A 23,372-nucleotide genomic window follows, 5' to 3' on the forward strand; every position below is an offset into this window, starting at 1 on the left:
CATTACATCCATTCATACCTCACACAGACACTGGGATAGCCCAGGATATGGGCATGTGGGGAAGGAAGCACAGTTACAACCTTTTAGGTTTAAACAATGCCACATTCCAACATAATTCACTGCCTTGGACAGGTGTGGTGTGCTGGTTTCACACACATTTACCTGGATGTCCTTTAGCACATAGAGTGAATTTGCACAAACTTAAGAGCACCATGTAGCAGCCAATCTAGGAGGCTGTGAACCAGCTACTGCAATAATTCAACCTGTGCTGTTATCCAGACATAAATCAGACTCTCTGTGTCCTGCTGAGACAGCAAGACCTGAGCTTTTCCTGGATTCCTATACAGATAATAAAAAAAAAAGCCTTGACAATGTAGTTGATGTGGTGCTCAAAGGAAAGCTTGAAGTCACAGATGAAGCTGAGATTACAAAGTGGTTGGAAAGTATAAGAATCCCATCAAACAGAACCACACAGGGAAAAGGGCTAGGAGGAACCTGCTGCTTTGCCAGTGACAACCAGCATGATTCAGTATCACAAGATAATCCAATTACAAAGACACAACATGAGAGAAATCTCCTGTCCGACCCTCAGTAAGAGCAGGAGAAGCAGGTAGGACACACCAGCTGATAACTAAAAAAATGTTTGAATGGAAATGCCTACAGAATAAATGGAGGACATTAGCTTGATTTTTGTCTCATATAAATGTACATCAGAACAAATCCATAGAGTTCCAGCATTCCAGGCATGTCAGAGACATGAATGAGATAAGATGCAAGTACTTGCAATGTCAGATTCTATCACCTGAACATATGTGGAGTGTGCACTTTCCTGACTGAGATATCTCTCTAATCAGTGCCACTGAAGTTTCTTCTTAGTGGAGTAAGGCAACAGATAGGCTGGCTAAAGGTACAAACAGCATCTTTTACAGCTTTAGCAAAGCTGTTCAGGAACCTTCTATAGACTACTCAAGAGGAGACTGCAGTTTCCACATAAAAAACCAGAAATTTTTAAGGGCAATGACAATGTAATTCTTAAAAAATAACATATTTCCTCTAGGATAACAGAATATTTTTCATTACTCCAATTTACGTTACTTCAATGCACACATCCATACCCCACTTCTTACTATGAATCAGAAACTTTTTGTTTGCACTCTCAAGCTTGGTGCATTTAAGGCCATAAAAGATGCAACAAAGATGGGAAAAAAGTAAATTCAGTTTAAGAGAAAATATTTTCAACATTTATAAGTAAAAAATAAAATTAAATTTAATTGAGACCAAAATGTCAAAGCATTGAAATAAATTTCCCAGGATGGGAAATTTCCCAGAAATTTCCCTGTTCTGATCCAGTCTAATGTCCAAGTGGAATTCTGCATTACACCTCTCAGTCATTTAATTCAAGCACTTGTCTTCCAGGAAAGGTTTTTAATGAACAGGTATATTTGAATCTACTTACAAAGCAATAGAAACAAAATAATTGGCTTCAACAGTCAAATCTTGCTCTTTTTGACAGGGACTGCAATTTAGGCTGTAAAAACTTTGAAAGAAGTCAAGAATTAAATTGTGCTTCAAAAAGCTCTTTCAATACACTGTGTAGTAAATAATACACTTAGACAAAAATGGACTGGCAGATTTTTTGAGAGCAATGTCCTGTATTTTTACATCACCAAAGACGCATTGGAGCCTTCTGAACAGTTACACTTTTGTTTGGGATTCAGTGCAAGAAACCACTGCCCTGAAACCTGATCGTATTGTGAGTTATCTTTGCCAAAACTCATAAATTCAAGCACAGAGAAAACATATTGGGTGTCTGGAAACAGTGGAGGTAATTTTTCCCTTCAGACCTACTAGAGATTTTCACTATAATGAAAAACTCTAAGGTATCATTATAGAAATAAGTTGGGAAACTGTTTCCCAGCCAAAATTACTTGGATCCGCTTTATACGCTGGGAAAAATACCCATTGAAATCATAAAAACTCTCTGGATTTACACTGTTAGCTTCCCATAAAGCCAGCTGTTGATACCCAATTATTTTAAATGCCTTGCAATGATCCCAGCTCATTTCCTATCTGGGTCACACAAGGCCCTGCAAGCCAAAGCACACAGGCAGGCTCAGAGGCGCAGGAGCAGAGGAGGGAAGGAGCTGCCAGCAGAGCCATTCCCAGCAATTAGAGCTCAACAAGCACCTACAGACTCCTCAGAACAGAAAAATGCCTGGAATCGGGGTGCCTACCCTCAAATATCCCTGCCTCCAGGGGTCCTGAGCAAAATACATATTTACACTGCAGAGTTTTGCATGGCTCTCTTGACAGCACGAAGCAGAACATTTTCCATGTGGAAGATTTAGCCGGTTCTTTGGCAGCTTGGTTTTTAATGAGGGAACACTTATTCCACAAAGGCAAAACACACAGTGATTTAACTGAAATTTTCAGTAAGGCACACTTTATCTAAAGATCAAAATTGTAAACTTGTGAAGAAAAACATTGTGCATCATCAGGTTTAGTTTGCTTCATCTATCAGAGCTATGCAATTAAACGAGCAAGGGGACCAAAAGTGTGTATATTTATATATATAATATATATATGTGTATATATATATATATATATGAACAAAAGAGCAGCGTACATATATATATATCTATAAATAAATACATATATATATATATATATATATATATATATATATATATATAAAATACGAACAAAGCTAGAATTTTCCAGCTGGAACTAAAATATAAAAGCCTCAAAATTTTTAGCACAGGCTGGAATTAGTGGTTTGCAAACAATTCAGAGCAGTAATTTTGACTTGAGGTTATCTCACACTCACTGTAAGTGGACAAAATTAGCAAAATTCAAAACATGAGTGAAAGTTGACCATACCTACTTGTAAAACAAAACAACCTGGAAATGCCTACATATCTTCTTGCAAAGACTTATTTTGTTCCCTTTGTATATTGGCCTGTGAAAAGAAATTTAGATTCTCCTATGGATGCAACAATATTCCAAATAGAATGTTTTAGTGGATGCCATAACCTAGCAGGAGGTAGATTTACTATTCGCTCTTGGTCTTGCAGGGTCAGAAAAAATGTCAACAAAACAAAACAATAGAGGGCATAATTTTTCCTTTCTCTTCTCCCTAGGATTGTATTCCCTTTGAATCAGCCAACTGGGAGACACAGAGGAGACTTGTGCTTCTCAGGATATGTGTTGTGCTTAATTGCTGAAGGCGTGAAGCATTTTGAAAGGTTTGTCAATAAAATCCCTATTTAGTTAACCCCAATCTCTTCAGATCTCTCGTTACAGGCAGCCTTCTGCTCTTAACATCTGGGCAGGCAAAGCGTCCAATTTCACTGCTGCTTTGGAGCTTACCAGGGTCCCCAGAACATGCATTTCCCTTGGTGGCTGCTGATCCCTGGCCAGGCTGACACTCAGCCTTGGTGTGACATGAGGCACATCACCGTGTGGCACACGCCCAGCGTGGTGCACGCTCCCACTGAATCCAAAGCTCTCCCTGAGCTCCCTTCTTCAGGGCAGGGCTGACATCTGTCACAGCTCCCCTCTGTAATTGGTGGGGCAGGGCAGAGGGACAGAGCTGCTCACAGCACTGGGGCTGCTGTCCCTGCCTGCAGCCCTGTGCTCCAGGGAAAAGGCAGCAGCAGGAGGAGGCTGCTGGGCTGGCTCTGCACCACAGGGCAGGCACCTGCCAGCTCCTCCCAAAAACCCTGGGGAGCAGAGCCTGGTGCGCGCACTGCAAACCATCAAACCCCTCCAAATAAAACATGGGGTTCCATCCAAATAACAATCCACCAGCAAACACTTGCACAGCAAAACTTCTCCTTAATATGTCCCAAAGAGGAAAGCCAAGCCTCAGCACAGTGTCCCCCTTGCACCAAGATAAAACTATGGCTTCTTTCTTCCAAGACCTGACATCCGCAACTGTAAATTACCAAAAAATTCACTAAGTTCAGTTTCTGGAGTTCATCAACTAGAACACTTAACACCCTTTATTTTTGTAACACCCAAATTGTCTATTGTACCATGCTGAACTTTCACTCCCAAATAACTCTCAAAATTCATGCATTTATCTCTTGCTTTTTCCTTCATTTTCATTTTTAGTTCCTCCTCTGCAGCTAAATCAGTGTCTTTAAAAGCTTATTAGAAGTTGTTGAGAATTTACTACTTTAATGTCAAAAGTCTGACAGTGAAATTACTGAGATTCTGCAGCAACATAGGCCAATTTCTCAGCTTTTTTAGAAGGCAACAGAATATGATTGCCCTCTGTTTTTTCCCAGTCCATCTGCCAGCTAATTTGCAGGCCCAAGTTAAACCATCTTTTCTGTTCTCTGTTCTTACTTTTCCTTCACTTTTTCATCAAGGGTAGATCAGCGATCAGCTGCATAAATTTCTTTTAACGCTTCTGTTTTAACCTTCAAGCCTGGTGTTTGTCACTTTATGTGCCAAAGACATGAGAAAGCAAAAGCCAGCAGTTTGTCAAAGCATGATCTCTGGGGACATGGGTACTGTTTCAGCTGTCACCATGTCACCCTGTACACCTATTGATGTAACTTTTGATGTGCAGCAACAAATGGTAAACAATTCCTCTCTCAGAGAGCACTCCTGCCTGTGTTGGAGTCAGCGCTTTTGATCAATAAACCAGTGAGGTATATTCCAGTAGGAATATTATTCAAAGTTTTGCTCAGGAACAACATGCTCCATGCACTGTTTTTTTTCAGGGCAGTTAGTTTTTTATTTCTAGTCTCTCTTCAAGGATCTCTCCACTGCTCACTGCTTATCCACCTCTCCAGTTCCAGAAAAGGATTACTGGTTTCTATTGGTGTAAGCTTTAATCAAAGCAATAGGTCACTGTCTGTATCAGCACAAGAACAAATTTCAGTTCTTTCTGTGGCACTGGTACCTAGCAAAACAATTTCTTCATGTTAGGCCTGGCACTTCTAACATCATTCCCTGGGTTCACTGAGTCCTTTAGAACTCACAGCCCCTGTGCTTCTTAATTATGATTTAAGGTTTGCCAGGCTGCTCCAGAGTTTATAAATGTGACTTACAGTAACCATCTGCTGTCAGGAAGTTCAGTGCTCTGCACACTTCATTTTCAAATCCCTCTTCTGCAAATGCAATCCAAACCAGCCATCCCCACCACTGCTACATGGAAGTGCCATCATCTCTCTTAGTGTAATTAGTGACTATGCTGTTTATCCAGGGTGATGTAGATTCTTCTCCTTGTACATTAGATATACTGCTGTGCTGGTAAGTGATGTCCTTAAATCCACTCAGACCACAGTTCCCCACATTATTTGTACTACTGGTATTTGGATATCAAGCCTAAACACTGCTGGTCCCGTATCAGTGGTTTCTCTTTTCTGCTCACCTCTCAGCAGTTTCTGCTGTAAACTGATCCATTCAGAAGGCTCTTCTCTTCTGCCTAACACACCAGAGCTCTTGTCTCAATTTTCACTTTATTAAAAATGCAAATGCAGGGCAGTTTGTGCTCTTGGCACTATGTTTATAGATAGCTCAGCTTTGTCAAAGTCCAGGTGCTAAAGGCTCTGGGTGTGCACAACAGAATCTGTCCTTCTGTTTAGATAGCTTTTACATACTCGGACCCCACTGGGATTTTCTTTTTCTATAAAGTTCCAGTCAGATTCCAGGACTGTCTATTATGCAGACAGGTGATAGCACTTCATCTGCCCAGTCTGTGGAATAGATGTCATAACTGACAGATTTGCAGAACTGTGTGATATTATCCTTGCCATGAGGAAGATGCAGAGGGGTTAGGACAAGATGATCTTTATGATCCCTTCCAACTCAAACCATTCTATGATGCTATGAGTAGATTTTTCTTAGAATTTTGTTTACTGAGCCCTTATGTCAATTCCATATCTTGTAGTTTTCCTCATGAATGTGCAAATCTTCACCTCTACAGGTAGCAACACAACCTGTGCTTCATCACTGTTCTTCCCTGTACTGTCTTCTACCTCAAAACTCCACACTTGTCACCTTTATTAAACTGTTCTCCTTGACTTACTCTCCCCCTGGATGCACTGGATGTTAAGCATGCTTTACCTTGCCTCTGAAAAACACCAAAAACTGTTTGTTTGAGGCTCACATTCTGGGTGCATTTTCCAATGCTGAATCATACTTTTGCAGTGCCAGATTCAACCCTTGGCATGGGCTTTTCTGTGATGGTGTACCCAGTTGAACAAAATTCCGCATTATAAATTAGCACAAATCAAAATCCAAGTTTTGAGAGGACTGAAAGTACTTGCAGACTCCAAAGGAATTTGGCAGCAGCTTTTAGGTGGGAAAAAATATTCAGGCTACAAAAGTTAGAACATTAGCCGACATCTGACAAGGCAATATTTTTAATGCCACCTTTCATTTTGAACTGCTGGATTATGTTATGGTGCACAGTGATGTCAGACACACTGTGAATGTCACAGTCAACTAGCAAAAAAAATACTCAGAGCTATTCCCAGAATTTAATTCCCAGACATGAAGGGTTCCCCTCCTGCCTTGCTGCTGCAGCAGTTTTCCCAGCTCTGCACCAACATCATGTTCTCTGTGACACCTTTCATCTGAAGATATCAAAGCAAGCCACAGACTCACGCTAATAACAGACCATTCCTGGAATACTTATGAGGTAAGACATTGCTATAACACCCAATGTATTGACAAGAAAACTGAATCACAGTTTTGTTAATGAGAAAACTGAATTAGAAATTTATTAAACCTAGTTAGGAACTGATCAGAGGTGACAGATGTCAGACTTAACCCCTGAATTCCTGGCTCCCAGCCCCGGATAACACACACACACTTCTCAGCAGTCTCCAATTGAACTCAGTGGTTTTGCCCATGCCACCAATCCAGCTGCAGGCAGCTGAAGGTATTCCTCCCACGCCCCAGAGCAATTCATTACATTACACTCTGCCCTTATTACAACAAAGTGGTGCCATTGAAGCCCATCCTACAGAGCCCCACAGGAGCGTGTGACCAGAATGAAAGCAGCAGGGCACAGTTCACCAGCCACCACTAAAGCACTTCACCACAACTTGCTTTCAGAAGCAAAAGACTCATTTTAAATAAAACAAAAACTTCTGCTTTGATAAATGCTGGCTGCTTCAAAAAGATATTCTGTTCTCAAATCTCCCCAGCTAAACGCCACCACAGCTGTAAGGGCGAGCCATGTGTGTAGTCAGGCTGGGAATTATCCACATAAATAAAGAGCACAGCTTGAAACATTGACTTTTTCCTGATCAAAAGGGCTGGGGAGGCAACTGGACACTTTGGATCAGGCAAAGGATAGGGCTTTTATTATTTTCAAAGAACACCCCAGTGAATAGAGTAGCCAACGTGGCCCTGGTGGCAGTGATATGTTCTAACACGCCTCTCATCCCACACAAATTACTTAAAAGCTTGGCTTTGGGTCTATTTATAGTTTGGGGTTTTTCCATTTTTCTTTTTGTTTAAGAATTTTGTAGGGAAAACCTGAAATACAATCAATCCTTTCATGAGGCCTTTTAATACCACTGCCTTTCTAAGCTACCTCCCTCACATACCAAATGATAAATTGCAAATATTAACACAGAAATCTTCTCATATGTCTTCATTTTACCCATATTAAAAAATTAGGTGCCTAAATTCTATCAAAGTACATTTTTTTACTAAGAATTTTCATATTACTTTTCTTTGTATATTCCTACCTGAAATGAATAAAGGACACAGAAAAATCCCTTTCCTTCCTGTTTCTATCTAGTTTCTTTCACTAGTTGTTTTCAACTATTTATGCTTAAATGCAAGATTCAACAGGAAAAATATTCGTAAAAAAATCAAACCCATGAAATATTCACACTCTTGTTCTTTGTAAAGCTGTTCTATTTAACCAAACTTAAAGGATTTAAGGATTAAAGACACACAAAGCAAAATGTTCTTCAGAAAGAACTGTTTCTCTGTTAACAGAAAACAATCTGACATGGGTGTTACATGACAGCTAAGCAACATACTCCAAATAAATGCATTCCTTCAATATTATGAATTTTGAATTTTGTTTGTTTTCATGCTAAACAGAAGCACTGTGGCAATAACAGCAAAGACTTTGGTCTTGACTTCTTGCACAGAAAACCAGAAAGATACAGAGTTCCATCTTATTCTTCAACTGTTGTTGATCTTATCATCTTATAACCACCTATACAATAAAATATCCTCACAAATATCATAAAAACATGACAAATGCAGATCTGTTATTTAAAACAAAAAAGATTCAATCTTTAGTTCTCCTTTCTCAAGCCTATTCAATTTTCAGAGTTGTGGTGTTTGGATTGGAATCAATTTGCAGAAGAAAACTTTATAAACTCAAAATGCAGTAGCATCACTTGTACAACAGATGAGACAATGAGGTAGCATAAAACTATATTGAAACTGTAAAAGATATATCCTCCTTGGGTGGTATGTTTTGGGTTTTAAATGCCAGGCAGAAATTACAAAGATATTATTTTCTATAACTGATGTCATGGGATTACCTGTGAGAACTGTTATGAAGTTAATATTTTCTAACTGTTTCACCTGAATACAAAGCCATAAAACATCAATGTCACTGCAGGCTTACCTGCTTTGCCTGCAAATGTAAATAAGTGGGTGTATAACAAATCTTCAGCATGGTGCCAATATTGGAAACCTGCAGAGCAGTAATAGCCAATGGCTATACTGGATATTTCTGGAATACCACCTGTGATATTATGACCAAAAACTGATAAAGATCTAATTTAATAGAAGCTAACAGCAAGATGTCCCTTTCACCTGGGCAGCAGTAGTAGCAATTCCTCTGGCTTTTCTTTACAGTGGTAGAGTTCTGGAGCTTGTTTAACTCCATGGTTTCAAACCACTAACTTCCAGTGAAGCATTAATTATCACTCACTAAAAAAATCTATGTCCTATGAAAGACATTTTATGAACATATTTGTGCACTTTTATTTTATTAGTTTTAAAATGTTTATTTGCTCTCATTGTAACATTTATTTCCCCAAGACACCACCTGTGAGGGGTAGATTAGTAGAGGAAATAAAACTGAATCTCTACTTATCTGAGTGATCCAAAAGTAGTTACTGTGCCTGTGGTGTAAGGAAGAGTGGTTTAATAGCTATGGAATTGTTTCCTGTTTAAAGGATGCCCCTAACATGGTTCTTTCTTATCTGAAGCCTGAAACTCATTGTTTGATGGGCAGGCCTTAATACAAAACACTGATGGAATTTATGCTCATATTTTGAAGGCCCAGATCCATATCCCAAGGAGAGAGAATGTCGTTTCTTCAGAAAAACCTCTTTCCTCTTCTCACTCTGCCATCAAATACCTTCATAGATTCTATATTCAGAGTCTAAGAGCAGAGGAAGGAAGAGGATCTTTTTTGGTTTTTTTTTAATATCACTATGCAATACTTGTAGATTAAATCATGGAAAAAAACATTCCAGAAGATTACAATCTGATGCAGATGGGAAAAGCAGCAGAGCCAGGCAAGGTAAGGAATGTTATCAGAAACGCCTATTTGTATCTCATGGTCCCAAGTGCAAAAGTAGAAACATATTTTCTTTAAACACCCAGAAGTTAGAATTCTTTCTGAGATATGATAATGCTTAAACTCTCCACCAAACAAGGAGAAGCTGGATTTGAGAGAATCAAGGCCAGATTTCCCAAGCAGAGTGTCCAACCCTGAATGCCTGAGAGGTTACACACAAAACATTTGGGAAGAGAAAGAGGACAAGAGAGACCCAAGAACTTGGATGAGCAGGGGACTGGACTAAAGCACGAGGCTGGAACAGAATGTGATGATACAAGGGTAAAGAAGATTGACATACATGATGGCAACAATTGAGAGGAGGTATGCTAGAACAGGAATTTGGGGATAACAAGGAAAACACAAAAGGCTTTGCCTTTCCTGATGCAATTTCATGAAGTCATAAGTCAGTCATGTGTCTTACTAGAGGACGTTGAAGGCACCTGAGTCTCAGAATGTTTCTTCCAATTTGTTATGAAATAATAGCTGGGAATAGTAAACTCAAAAGTTTCTAATTAACTGTATGGACGGCACTCCCAGATCTGGCTACACATATTCAACTCAATGAAAGGTTCACAGACACAGACCTGTGACACTCCAGTACAGCAAAAGGATGTGTGCCCTGAAACTCAACAGGTGACACAACCTGTAAATGCCACCTGTGGCAGAAGAAATTGCTTTACAATGGTGATGACAGCATGATGGGTTTATACATACAAAATTTTGAAGTATTGCAATATTTATTTCCCTCAACACGTTTGTTTCAACACCAATATGGGTTAATCAGCCACAGAACTTCAGCTGCCACATGTTGGCACTAATTCACTGACCTCCAGCCAGTGCTTGAAGCCTGATTTCAGCTGTGTGCAACCTCCCACCCTACCTACTCCTTGCTGCAGAGCAGGGAGAGAGTATCACCATCCCATAGAGCCATGGTTTCTGTTTCTCCTCCAATTAAGTCCTTATGGGTGCTTCAACATGCACATAGCACTGATTATAACACAAAGCACTTTGGGTGGTGCCACACACACAGTATTTCCTATGTCACTGACAAATGTCCCTCTCTATTCTCCCCTTACTCACAGGAAGGGTAAAGAATTAGACATTGTGCCCTACCTTGGCTATAAATCAAATCCAAATTTCCACTAGGTGGGACTTAAAGCCAGAAATATCTGGTTCCTTGTTGCCATCCACACAGCACATTACAGTCACCTCAGAGAAAAGAAAGTTTCTGTCTTAATACATTTAATAAAGTCTAAATCTAGTCCATTACATCAGTGAGAACATTTAGGGGAGAATAGTACACCAAGCAATGTCTTTGTGCAAAATTCACAACTGCTAGCATTTCCCTTAGCTTTCAGTAACCATTTTCTATGAGCATTCTTTTCTCCAGATAAATATTGACAGTCTGTGGTCGATTGTTTGGATCACAGCAGTACATTTTAGCTGCAGGATTTAGGCTGGAGTCTCTTTTGGGGTTGTGTATGCCTAGAACCAATAACAGAGGTTTAGGCCCTGGGACTAAACAGACTTCAGAGCATAAAAAACCTTTCAGATTTTGTCTGTCCCTGGGTGTATTATATAAAGTTGTGAGTTCATACCAAACCTTCTTTCTCTGCCCACAAGCTAGAAAGAGTTTTAAAGTGCTGGGAGCACGACCTGACCTGCTGAGTGCGTGCAAGCCGAGAGAGCAGCTTTTGTTGCAGTCTGAACAACCTGCAGTCACGTCTCAGTATCAGAGCCCTGAGCTGCATGGCCTGAACAGGGTTAAACAGCTCTTCCTTAGGGTCCTGAGCAGCTCAGAGAATTCACTATTCTTCACTACTTTTATGTCTCTCCAATTAATCTTGTTTTTCTGAGAAAAGGGATGTAATTCATCAGCATAAGAAATTGTGCCAAGAAAAGGACAGAGCCCTTTTTAAACATTCTCTGCACATTTCTTCAGTAGCCACCTGACATTACCTGAGATGTGCCTTGTAGCTGAGGCCTGAGGGAGAGGAGCAGAGTCCTTGAAGGGATGGAAACCTGGGGAGGTGGGACTGCTCTTCTAACCCCAATAAAGAACACAGCAGGTGATTGAAGAGCATCAGTGGATAGACTGAAACCGGCTGAGTCCATGTTCACTGCTATTAGCATGTCAGTGGGCTTTATACTTTGTGAGGATAAAAATCCCAAACCACAATTTTAGCATAAGATGAAGGAAACAACATAGTTGTAATAATGTGTAAAATTCAGGTAATGGGGTTAGCCCAGGTGTGGCATTGCAGGCAAAAGGGTTTGGGGTCCCATAGTCACCCCCTCTATGAGTGTAAAAGAAATGGCACAGGTTTCCTTAGATCTCTCAGCTTTGCCTGTTACAGTATTTGCAGATTGTCATGCTAAATACCTGACATGGGCACTTTTATCTTCATACACAACTCCACGTCTATGAGCATCTTCTGGCATCTATGAGCATTTTCAGCATACAGCTCTAAAAACGTGTTTGTCTCAGTCATCCTTTGAAAATATTAACTAAAAATAAATCTAGAATATAATCTCCAATGAATTTAAATCCTAGGTAAAGCAAAAGCAATTGTTTTACAGCATGTGGCATTTATGCTTCTCTTTCAGTAGATTTTAGTTTATAGATTTGCTATGGTGAACACATTTGTGCTGATATCCTGATAAACATTTCTGACAGAGGACCTCAGCCACTTACAGCCCTCACATACTAAGCATGAAGCAACACAGGATGATCCCACAGAAGCTGATTAATATTTTAATAAAAAATCCATTATAATTGTTCTGGATTCCTTCCTCATGCAAATTCAGTGAAATCAGGGACATGTTTCTATATGATAACAAGTTTCTACCTAGGATGTCATAAAATTCCTCCAATACTTTTTGTTGAAGAGTCTGAATAATCACCAAATGTTATGATATTGTGATGAAGAGATAAACACCTTTAAAATATATCTAATTGTGAGTATTGTCTCTAAAAACTGTATTTTTATGACAAGATACATTCAGTAAATGCAGCAAATATTCATTCTTACCACAAGACTGCTGTCCAGAGAAAGTCTTTTCCCAAATTCCCTTTTCTGTAGCTGTCTTTTTCTCTCCATAGCTGCAGTTATTTGTTTTCCTTTTGATCGACTAGAAATGTCAGACTGCTTTCAGCATCACTGGAAGAAAAAAAAAATTAAAATATTTAAATGCTTATTTCAATATCCTACTATACAGTTACTGTCTTCCATCATTAACTTTGTAATAACCCAACAGCTAATAACTTTGTGTTTCTAGTAGGCTGTGTTCCAGGAATAAATGTTCTGTGCCAAAAAATCTAAACCCTCCAAACAGAAATATTACCAATATGTTTGGGTTGCTTCTCAAAGACAGAAGGAAAAAAAATAAATCTGCTACAACTGCCTTTAGCATTACACCCATGTTTCCATAGTCTTTTGAACTGGGCAGGGAGCTGAATTTGCAGAGCCAATGAATCACCTGAGGCTGGGCAGGGGGAGGGAAACAGTTTGTTTCACATTAATTGCACTCCTCAGTAAGCCCCGCTTGTTGGCACATCTGTGCTGCTACTGGGATGTACAAATTTTGGACCCAATCCTGAAGAGTTCTAAAAGCTTTCAACTCCCATTATCCTTAACGAGAGACAAATGCCCTCAGCACTTTCCTTACATTTTTAAGGTCAAAGATTGCGCTGTAGTAATCAGACAGTCCCACTGCCTGTACAGAACAGCCAGGGAACTCGGCCCATAAAGCTACCACAGAGGGAATTAATCTTTCCAGTTTTGTAGGGTTTGATAATTCCCCGCAAATTAGGGGGTGGCCAGTGGTTTCTACTAAAGCCAAGCCACAGCTTAAAAGTAACAACTACCAGTTCTCTTCCTAAGTGTTCTTGTTGCTATGTGAAAGTTTCAGCTTCCATTTTAAGATATGCATTTTTTGTGATACAGGAATATGGGCAAAGTTAATGAATTTATTTGGGTTGTACAGAAGTAGTAAAATGACAACATAAATCAGAATCTAGCCTAAATTAAGGCAGGCAGATACAGAGAACCATGCACACAAGTTTTCTCTTGCATCTCATACTGACTGTATTTACTGGATCACAGTCCCACTGACTGAAAAACAAGACTTGGAAAAGAAGACGTGTGTGTTTCTGATCCTTTGTGCTTGTTGTGAGCATCAGCTTGGGTCTCACACAGCCAGGTGATGCACAGATACCTCTGCTGCAGGGTAGCACAGCTGGCATTCCCAAAAGCAGCCTTGCCCATGCCCTCCAGACACATTTGCATGCCTGTGGACAGACTCGGCTTCTCACGCACCTGTGAACGATCCCATCTGTCACTGTGGGGATATCAAGCGCATAAAACCTTCACGGCTCTTCCCTCAAGCTGACCCCAAATGCTCTGCCACGAGGGCACACAGGGGCCTGAACGTGGGCCAAGCACAGGCTGCCTGCAAGGAGAGCAGGATGCCCCAGGCCCAGCTGCTGGAGCCAGCTGGAATCCAGAGCGCTCCCAGAGGCACACTGGGATCATTGGGAATGGCGTGGGTATCACACTGGGGCTGCCCTTTAAAAGCACTTCCTTTAGCCCTGAGTGCTCCAGCTACCAAACCGTGCAGTGGTGAATCCAGCCCTCTATTGAACAGCACCTGGTGGTTCCTACACTTCTTTTGTACTTCTGGTTTATGCTCATGCAAGACCAGAATTCAGGCCATTTTCTTCCAAACAGATAAAATTTAACCTCTCTATATACTCATCTAAGGAACACATGCAATAAGAACATATACCCACAATAGTAGGAAAATCTGTTATTGCACTGTGCTCATTGCTGCCTTGTGAGGTTTTCTTCAGGTTTACCTGTGAGCCCTTCCTTGCTTTTTTTTGTAGCTGCAACTCTAAAACTACACATGCTATTTAATTCAGCTAATAAGGAATCTCAGTGGTGTGATATCACATAATTCCTACTGTTTCCTGATTAGTGAGCAAAAGAAACACTGCAAGAGATTTAAATACACACAGCAGCAATGTATTACACAGTTTGTGTGATTAGGCCAGAAATTAGCAAACAACCTTACGTAATCATTACATCATTCTCCTGAGCAGGCATCATGCCTGGAGAGCATGACTTCCACCAAGGGAGACTTTGCTGAGCACAGAACCACTCAGGAATGAGCCAGTGAGAGCTACAGCTGGAGCCAGTAATCCCCATGGAAGGGCAAGTACTTAATACCAGTTAAGTGCCTGAAGTTTCTGTCTGCAGGTAGAGACGCCCCAAATTCTAGTTCAGAAGTAAAAGCAGGAAGGATTATTATTAATTATTCCTATAGTTAATAGGTTGCCCTGAGCACTTGAAGTGCCAGGTACTGTAGCCATAACTAGCACAGCACAAGGACCTACTCATGCACTGGTGCAGCAACTCCAGACCTGCTGGCTCCACTGCTTCCCCCACACACACCATGGGAGCTCCCAGCTCTGCACATTACCTTGAGCAGGCTGTCACACATCTATCTCTCTGAAGAGTTAACCACCTAAGGCTAAGCACACAAAGTTTTGAATCACAGGTAATTATCAGACAAGATAATACAATACATCACCTGTACCAACATATGTTGATGCCTCAAAGTGCCCATCTCAGGAGGCCTTTAAAGAAAAATGATCAGCAGAGTGAAGCACTTAGGAAAAACAGAACAAGTTTCCCTCTTGGAATGGTCATTTTTGTGCATCATACTGCTTGTCACAAATAAAAAACAGCCCTCCCAAGTAAATATCTCTTCCTCTGAGACCAAACAAAAGACTAACAAAAACTCTAAATGGAGCTAACGTCCACTGGGAAGCTCAGCAGAAGAGAACAGCTGTCCAGATGGAACAATATTGGAATGCCAAAGTGCTGAGAACCAGTTTGCCCAAACATCAGAAATACTATTTTTGTACTAGCAAGAGAACAGACTGTAGAAATTTACCTGCCTTCCCTGACCAATTTGCTTGTCAAAATGTTTACAGCAAAGACCCCAGTGATCAACACTCAGACACTGATGATCCCATTAACTCAGAGGAACTGTGAACTACTGCAAAGTCACACCTGATTTATGGTGTCTTCACCCGTGCTGCACTCAGACATTTATATTCCTGAATCTTTGGGGGCTCATCTTCCAGTTCTTTGTGCTGCAGGAAATGTTTCTGCTGTAGAACTCTTCCCTAAGGGGAAGTTCATCCATGCTGAGCATATGGGGGCAGGCCTGGTTTAGAGCACTCAAGGATGAAGGCTGCATCCCCAAGAAGTGTATGAGGATCAGGCTAAGAGAATGCAGGTCCCAGATGTTTGCCCAGTGTTTGCACTGAGCTCAGGGCTCAAGGTTTTGGACACAGAAAAAAGTCTCAGAGGAAGACCCAAGTGTGATCTTGCTTCAATAGGGTATTGCCCTCACTGCTCAGGAAGCCAGCAAGCCAGAGGCATCAGCTTGATTATATATCCTAAAGTGCAGTATTTTTAGCACTCAGTACAAGAATGTTCATTATTTCAGGAGAAGGCTTGAAAGGTATGCCCTGGAGAAACAGTGTGATTAACACAGAAAAGCACTCTCTAGAATCTATGAGAGAAATTTCTTGGATTATAATACCCTCTTCATTTCTAGTAGTAACAAAGGATGATTGATGTATATAGCTTTAGCTGATGAAAATGTACAACATCAAATTCCTCGGATAAGCATCCAAGATATTTTCAGGCAGTTTGAAGCTGCAGTCACATTTCAACAGAGTTATGCCAACATATGCCAGCTGGGAGCTAGCATGCAGTATATCTGTTTGGTAACTGGAAAGGGTCTGTATTTATTTTTCTCTTACAAACATGTATAAATTTAACAGTTATGACACATGACAAAAATGGCACCTCTGCAAACCAGCACCCTTTTGTTTAAATTCAGGGTTGATGCAAGGCAGCCTCCCCATTCTTGGCTTTGCACAACTTAATGCTGCCAAAAGGCAAAACACCCCTGGGGCAGCAAGGTATTCCCTCTCAGCAGCCAGCTTGTCTTTCCCAGGTGTTAACAAGAGGAGAGGATTTGTGGTTTGTGGAAATCTAACTGTTGGGTAACAGAATGAGGCCAGAGTTACACAGTGATCACCTTTAAATGCTTTTTCTACTCTGTTAGCCCTGCTTGCTTGACAGCCAGACTTTAAGACTGAGAGAAAACAAGCAGAACTGGTATTATCCCTCAGCAAAGAGAGTAATATCACCGGCATAGGTCAGGAAGCAGCAATGAGAAAGTAAAGATTGCCATCAAAGCAAATGTTAGAATGAACAGGTAACCTAAAGGTGAAAGGTTTTATATCTCATTACCAATCTGTGGAGTGATTCAGTTTCCTAGTAACCTAATTGAATTGAGCCTGCCATTTTGCAGCGGGGTTTCTTTTGCCAGCTCTGGTGTTAACATCAATGTGCATGCACTGGTGTTTGTTGTGGTCTTTGCAGGGAAGGTATAGTCATACATTTTGTCAAGGCCTCCCAGAACTGGAAGGAAGAAAAGATTCCAGAATTAGAGTTGGTGTTTGTTTAACAGATCAATGTCCAGCTCTATAAAATCACTACATTTATCTTGCTAGGCATAGGCCAGTAAAAATATATTAGGTTTATACTAGTGAATTTGATTATTTCCCTTGGTTTTTTGTTTTTGGGGTGGGAGGTGTCAGTTTTTTCCTTCCTCTAATAGCAGAGTATTCAAACAATTCTGCCTAGTCATTAAAAGGCAACTGTGAACATGGTTTCATTTCCACACCCTTATCTCTCCCCACTGTGGTATTTAGCTTGGTCACAACTTGAAGTGACAAAGCAGAAAAATAATTCCTAAATTATCCCTTGAGTTGGTGTTTCAAAATTCAATTCTTGGGAAATAGAAAAGCAACATCAGCACTTCTGCAACCTGACACTTAGCTAAATGCCTTTTGTTTTGCCCAGTGTATTTCACAGCAGCACTGTGGGCAGGCCCTGCCTAATGCCAAATACTCCCAGGTATTTGCTGAGGCTGGTCAGCAGTTCATTAGCACTAATGTACATGTCATGCACTCACACCCAGCGGATTAGGTTGCTATTTAGATTAACAAGCTGCATTTTTGCAGACAGGGAAGGAGAATGTGCCATGTGCCAGCATTAATGAGTTAATTTAATTAGAAAAATTCCAATGCAGGAAGCTAAAATGCTTAGATGAGTAGAATATTATGGGAATTACAAGACAGCAAACACAGCACTGCTGTACTATTCTGCCTATATACCTAGATATTGACTGGCTTTGGAATGCTGTATTAAAAAATTGTCAAGTGGTTCTGAAATATCTTGGCAGAATAAAATTATTTTCCCGTTCTCTCTCTTTTTTTTTTTTCCTGTGGAATAATTACTTTTCATACATCCCAAATTTCTTACAATCTCCGAAGCTGTTACAAAGTTTATTGGAACTGTACAGGCAGTGCCCAGAGTCAACTGTGCCCTGCAAGTTATTTTGTGACCCAAAACACTCCCTAATCCAGTGTCCTAAAAGTTCTGACTGAAAACTTTCCAGCAGTCATGGAATCACAGAATGGCTTGGGTTGAAAGGAACCTTAAAGATCATCTTGTTCTGACCCCCACACCATGTGTACGGATGCCAGACAACTAGACCAAGTTGCTTCAAGCCCCATCCAACCTGGCCTCAAACAGTGTCAGTAATGGGACATCCACAACTTATCCATCACCCTTTGAGTAAAGGACTTCTAACACCTAACCCAAATCTGTCTTCTTTTAGTTTGAAATGGTTCCCCCTTATCCTACCACTATCTGCCCATCATGTACCAGGCCATGACAAAGAAGCCCCCAAAGAAGTGTGGGAAGGGCCAGAGCTAGACAAGGAACCTTCTCAGCTTTCACCTTTCCTTGGCAGGGTGTTGGATTAGATGGTCTCCTAACTATCCCAAGATTATTTGATTTTTTGTGATTTTAATGAAGTACAATGACATTGAAACATGGCAGTCTACAAAGGGTTGACTCATTTCAGAGTCAAATGATCTCTCCTGCCCTTACGCCATCCCTCAGAAGGGAATCAGTAGAGCACATATGAGGGTCTCATGCAATTTCTGGTTGGTGATCACTTGCCAGCAAAGAAGAGACTCAATAGCATGTTCTAGAAGCACAACATTTGAAAGAAAGCATGCCAGCTCTAAATTCCACCATGTTTCAGCCACAGTTTGCAAAACATATTTACGCTTTCTTCATGCAAAGTAATCTTCCATTTATTCAGCAAACTAAACAACCAGTAAAGCTTTCTATTGCACTGCACAGAGGATTTAAACAAGTTAAGATTAAGGGCTTAAATCCAGCAAACCTATCACTGTGCTCAAAATAATACCAAGAATTTCAATACATGAGAAAATAAAGAATATGGCATTAAAGATGTTATTACTACGACAGCTGTCAAGATGAATTGCATGAGAAGCATTTAAAAGATTTATATCTCAGTATCTCACCAGGTTAATTAAATGGATGCATGCATTCATTTAAGAGGATAAGGTGGGTTGCAGTGACATAAAATGAGAGGGCTCAAGATTATATTCTTTCAGCATTAACAGGAACGGGCTGAACCAATATCATTTCCGTATTCTGTAATAAGCATGATTCATCCATTGCCATTTTCAGCTCTCATTTTCTTTCTGGCAGAAAAAAAAAAGACTATGAACATTTATAGACTAACATAATCAAAGCTTTAACCTTTTCAGTGTTTTCTATTTGGATTGGCTGTCCATTTTTATCATAGGATTTCAGGGCCATGCCTCAGGGAGGAGAGGAATCGCCAGTAAATTACACCAAAGAATGTTGAAAGGTCAAAGGATTACCCTTCCCTGTTTGCTTTTATGGGACATATGAAGCATTCATATCATGCAATAAAATTATCAAGACAAAAATGATGAAAGATAAGCAGATAGAATGCATGAATCTGTAGTCAGGACAGCAGGGGAAGAAAAAGGAGACATTATAGTGTTATCATCAATAAAAAACAGATTATGACAATGGTGTTTCTGTATCCTTAGCTTCTGCACTGAAATCAAATCCTTCAGAACACTGTAAGACCTGTAACCAAGACAGAGATATCCTAGCATGACTGAGGCTATTCAGGCTGAAGGAAACATTAGATCCAAAGCTCCCATTTCTTGGCTCAGCTTCTAACCACCTATTATTATATATTATTTATTACCGAATACCATTATAAAATATGTGAAATAGGTTATTATGTGGTAAACACGGACTCCCTTACTCACTGAGCCTCTTTCAGCAATGCAAGGCTGTTAACCTGCAAAAGGCATGTTCTGAACACATCAGCAGCTGCCTCTGGGGCTTTCAACACACATTTGTCTCCCCTGGGAACCACAGCTGAGCTTAGTCAGAAATAGTCAGTTCCAGGCACCTGCAGAAGCTGAACTCCAGGACCTGAGGAAATTTCACTGTTACTGTTCACACACCTACAGGGTTATGTGATGATTTTGAGGCTCAAAAGCAAATGCCCCATTTATATCCCAATAAAGATTCCTCTGACATCAACTGGATGTAACCTCTAACCTAGTACATCATTAATAAGGTTAGTTATTTCTCATGGTAAAGTGGCTGGCTGGCAGCAGAGACTCAACAAAAATCTCATCAAACACTGAATTACAAATCTTCTTTAGAGGCAGCGGCATCCAGTTCATCTAATATGTTACAATATTCAGAAAAATAAATGCAATTAAATCCAGCATCCAAATTGGTTTGATAGACAACTAACTGAAGAATTTAAAACACATAGTCGAATTCTCTATGTTTTGCTCAGTTTGATTTTTGTTTTCTTCTCATTTTTTCTTTTATTGGTATAAATCAAAGCACTGCTCAACAAAGTCCAAGAATTTCAGATCTACATGTAAGATCTGCATCAGGGTCTCTGTTGTAAGCAATGGTGGATTGCCAATTCAGTTTTTGAAACTGGAACTAGGAGCTTTTGAAATGTGCCGAAAGATCCCTCCCTCTCTGAGGCAGATGCACTTCAGTCAGCATCTCTTTTGCCTGCCCATCTGTTGTAATCATGGTCCAGAGGACCACTAAAAATCATCAGTTCATTGTGTGCACTCCACCCCTCCCACCTGCACTGCAAAAAGAGATGATGGGGTCTGTGATGGTCACAGTATCCCAAATAAATGCAACTCCTTTTGGTCCTCCTTGCCAGCAGAGATTAAAGGAATAAAAGATCATTTGTTTTGTGTGGCATTACAGCTCAGTGGATATGAAGAATTATTAAACCATCTTAACATAGTGTTCAGACATCTGGTTTTACTCCTCTGAGCACTGGCTAACACTTCAAAATGTTCTCATGGCTCAAAGGAAAACTCCCTGTAGAAAGTAGAGTATTGTAAAAAATATTTCCTTAGTTACTAGTGACATGTTCAGTATCCAGCCCTGTGCATCCTTAGATAACCAAACTCATTTGCATCAGAGGGAAATGTCAGTGTCTAGGCTGCAGAATTTGCTCCTAATGAATCTGGGGCTTTGTGGGTTGTAACACAGTGTCTCACATTTCACCTTGCTGTACAGACACTCCCAGTGTGCCAGGGGCTGTCCTTACATTACAGGCAATAACCTCATGATGAAGGTATTAGTTCAATAACAGCCCAGAAAAGAAGGTGGATCAAGCTCATAATCCCATTATGTCCTGTGAAAAATAAGGGAAGATAAGGTACAGTGAAATGCATGCCATCTCTCTGTGACCTGGGAAGGGGCAGCTGAGAAAGGGCTCCACTCTTCCATTTGCATAACGTGAAAATATCTCCTCCACCACCCCACCATGACTAAAGTCCACCCTGGGGAAGAACAAGAGGGGAAAGAGCACTGAACCCTTCGATCCAGAGCAGAACTGAGCCCCTGGTTTGAAGGGATGGACTAGCAGGGAGCACAGCAAGAACTCACAGCCCCAGTCAGCTGGGCAGCTCCAGGTGCTTCCCACACAGGACACCATGCATATTTCTATGAGAAAAAAAAAATAAAATCGTGTATTACTTATTTTTCTGTGCAAATGCCTTCAAAGCTCTGTAAATCTGTGCAGTTAGGTCAGCTACAGGTCCTTGGACTCTGCAGCCATCTCTGTTCACTGCTACGAACAAGATCCACAAGAGATGTGGTACCAGGGCAGAATTTGGAGGTGCCAGAACTAATATAGCTTGTATAAGGGGCACTGAATCCTTCAGCTGGTTGCCCACCTTTTCAGCCTTTGCAGAAATTAAAAGACTATTCATATTTCAGCTGACCTTAGGTCACCTAAGGATGACCTAAAAGAATTCAGCTCCAACTCTCATGTATGCCTCAGCAGTGTCTGTACCTCATGGGCACAGCAGAAAGGTGACAGGGTACAACTCAGCTCTACCACCTTCAGGGTTTCTGTGGGATGTATTCCCTACACACTGATGAGAATACATAAAGAAAAACCCCAGGGAGATATCCCAGCCAATATAGGTTCACTTTATTCTAACACAGCAGAGCATGTAGGACTGTGGGATATCAAGAGCATAAAATTGAAAGGAATTGATACACATTGATTGAATCCACCTTCAGCTTATGGCCAAGAAAACTATCAAGGAAACATTAAAAGTGAATGATGTTCTGTCTTCATGCATATTTTCTTAATGGTGACAGAACTCTGCACAGTGTTGGCATACCAAGCAGCCCTCCACATCTTATCCCTGCAGTTTTAGGACAATCTCATCTCTGTTGCTGAATTCAGCCTGAGCCAAAAGGATAGAGACAAACTTTATGGAATTCATACAATTGCAGCAAAGATGATTAAAGTATTGACTTTGGTGGGGAATGAATAACCAGTTCCTTCATAGCAGCTTTAAACAATGACAAGAGGAGACTAAAATGTCAAGGAATGACCATCCACACAAGTTTGAGGGACATATCCTAACAGTAGGGACAGCAAGAAATTGATTAGGTTTATTGACAGTAGGCTGAAAAGAAATAAAGAAGGGGAAATGATGCTGAGTGGCTGAAGAAATTACCTAAAGTGAAATCCAATGTAGAGAATCAGAGGAACACTTGTCATATGAAAAAATGGGGGAGGATGAAGTACAAAAAAACCAAAACACTGAAAGTGAGAATGTTGCCAGAAGTGAGATGTTCAACAACCCTGATGAGGAAAAAAGGTTTTTTTTCTCAGCATCTCTATACTTTGCTGTAGTTCATCCACATTAAAGACAATTAAAGGCTTTTGCATTTGAAAAAATGTTACTCCATCCTTCCTCCCCATGCCATCAGCTGCTGGCAGTGCTTATTCCAGTTCCTCAGTGTGAAGACTGTTAGTCACACACTGATTTCTAATTTCTCCATCTGCCAGAAATGTAATAAAAATGTAAATTTAAAAAATAATAATGAATTTCCTACTTGAAAGGTTCATAGCTCTTCTATGTTTTATGTAATTCTCTCAGTCTTTAGCTCACCTGTGCTCATCTACCAAGTGAAATGTCAGTGCCAATATAGACTGCCATTACAGATAATAATCCAACACTCTGGGATTATGGATACAATACTATCCAGAAAATATTAGAAAGAAATGAGCTATACTATTAGGATTCCTTAATCTCTCTTTCAAGCATCTGTCCATTTTGAATGCAAAATAAAAACAGTCCAACTAAAAAGAAAAAAAAAAAAACAAAACAAAACAAAAGGAAACAAACCAAACCAAAACAACTGGCAATTTTTAAGTCAGTTTTTCACTAAAATCTGAAAGATGCCTTTGCTTTTAGAAACAACAGTTGGGTTGGCACAGA

At 40.3% G+C, this 23,372-nt stretch overlaps 1 protein-coding gene across 1 annotated transcript in view; it reads right to left on the reverse strand.

The window, feature by feature from the left end:
• Positions 1–23,372, reverse strand: part of NCKAP5 (NCK associated protein 5) — a 368,935-nt gene that overhangs the window by 322,906 nt on the left and 22,657 nt on the right. The window contains exon 2 of the mRNA XM_058028292.1: positions 12,598–12,726. Coding sequence (XP_057884275.1) covers positions 12,598–12,666 — 69 coding nt within the window. The 5' untranslated portion in view covers positions 12,667–12,726. The remainder of the gene's footprint in view (positions 1–12,597; positions 12,727–23,372) is intronic.

The sequence above is a fragment of the Melospiza georgiana genome, chromosome 7 (assembly GCF_028018845.1).
Source record: "Melospiza georgiana isolate bMelGeo1 chromosome 7, bMelGeo1.pri, whole genome shotgun sequence".
Taxonomy (NCBI): domain Eukaryota; kingdom Metazoa; phylum Chordata; class Aves; order Passeriformes; family Passerellidae; genus Melospiza; species Melospiza georgiana.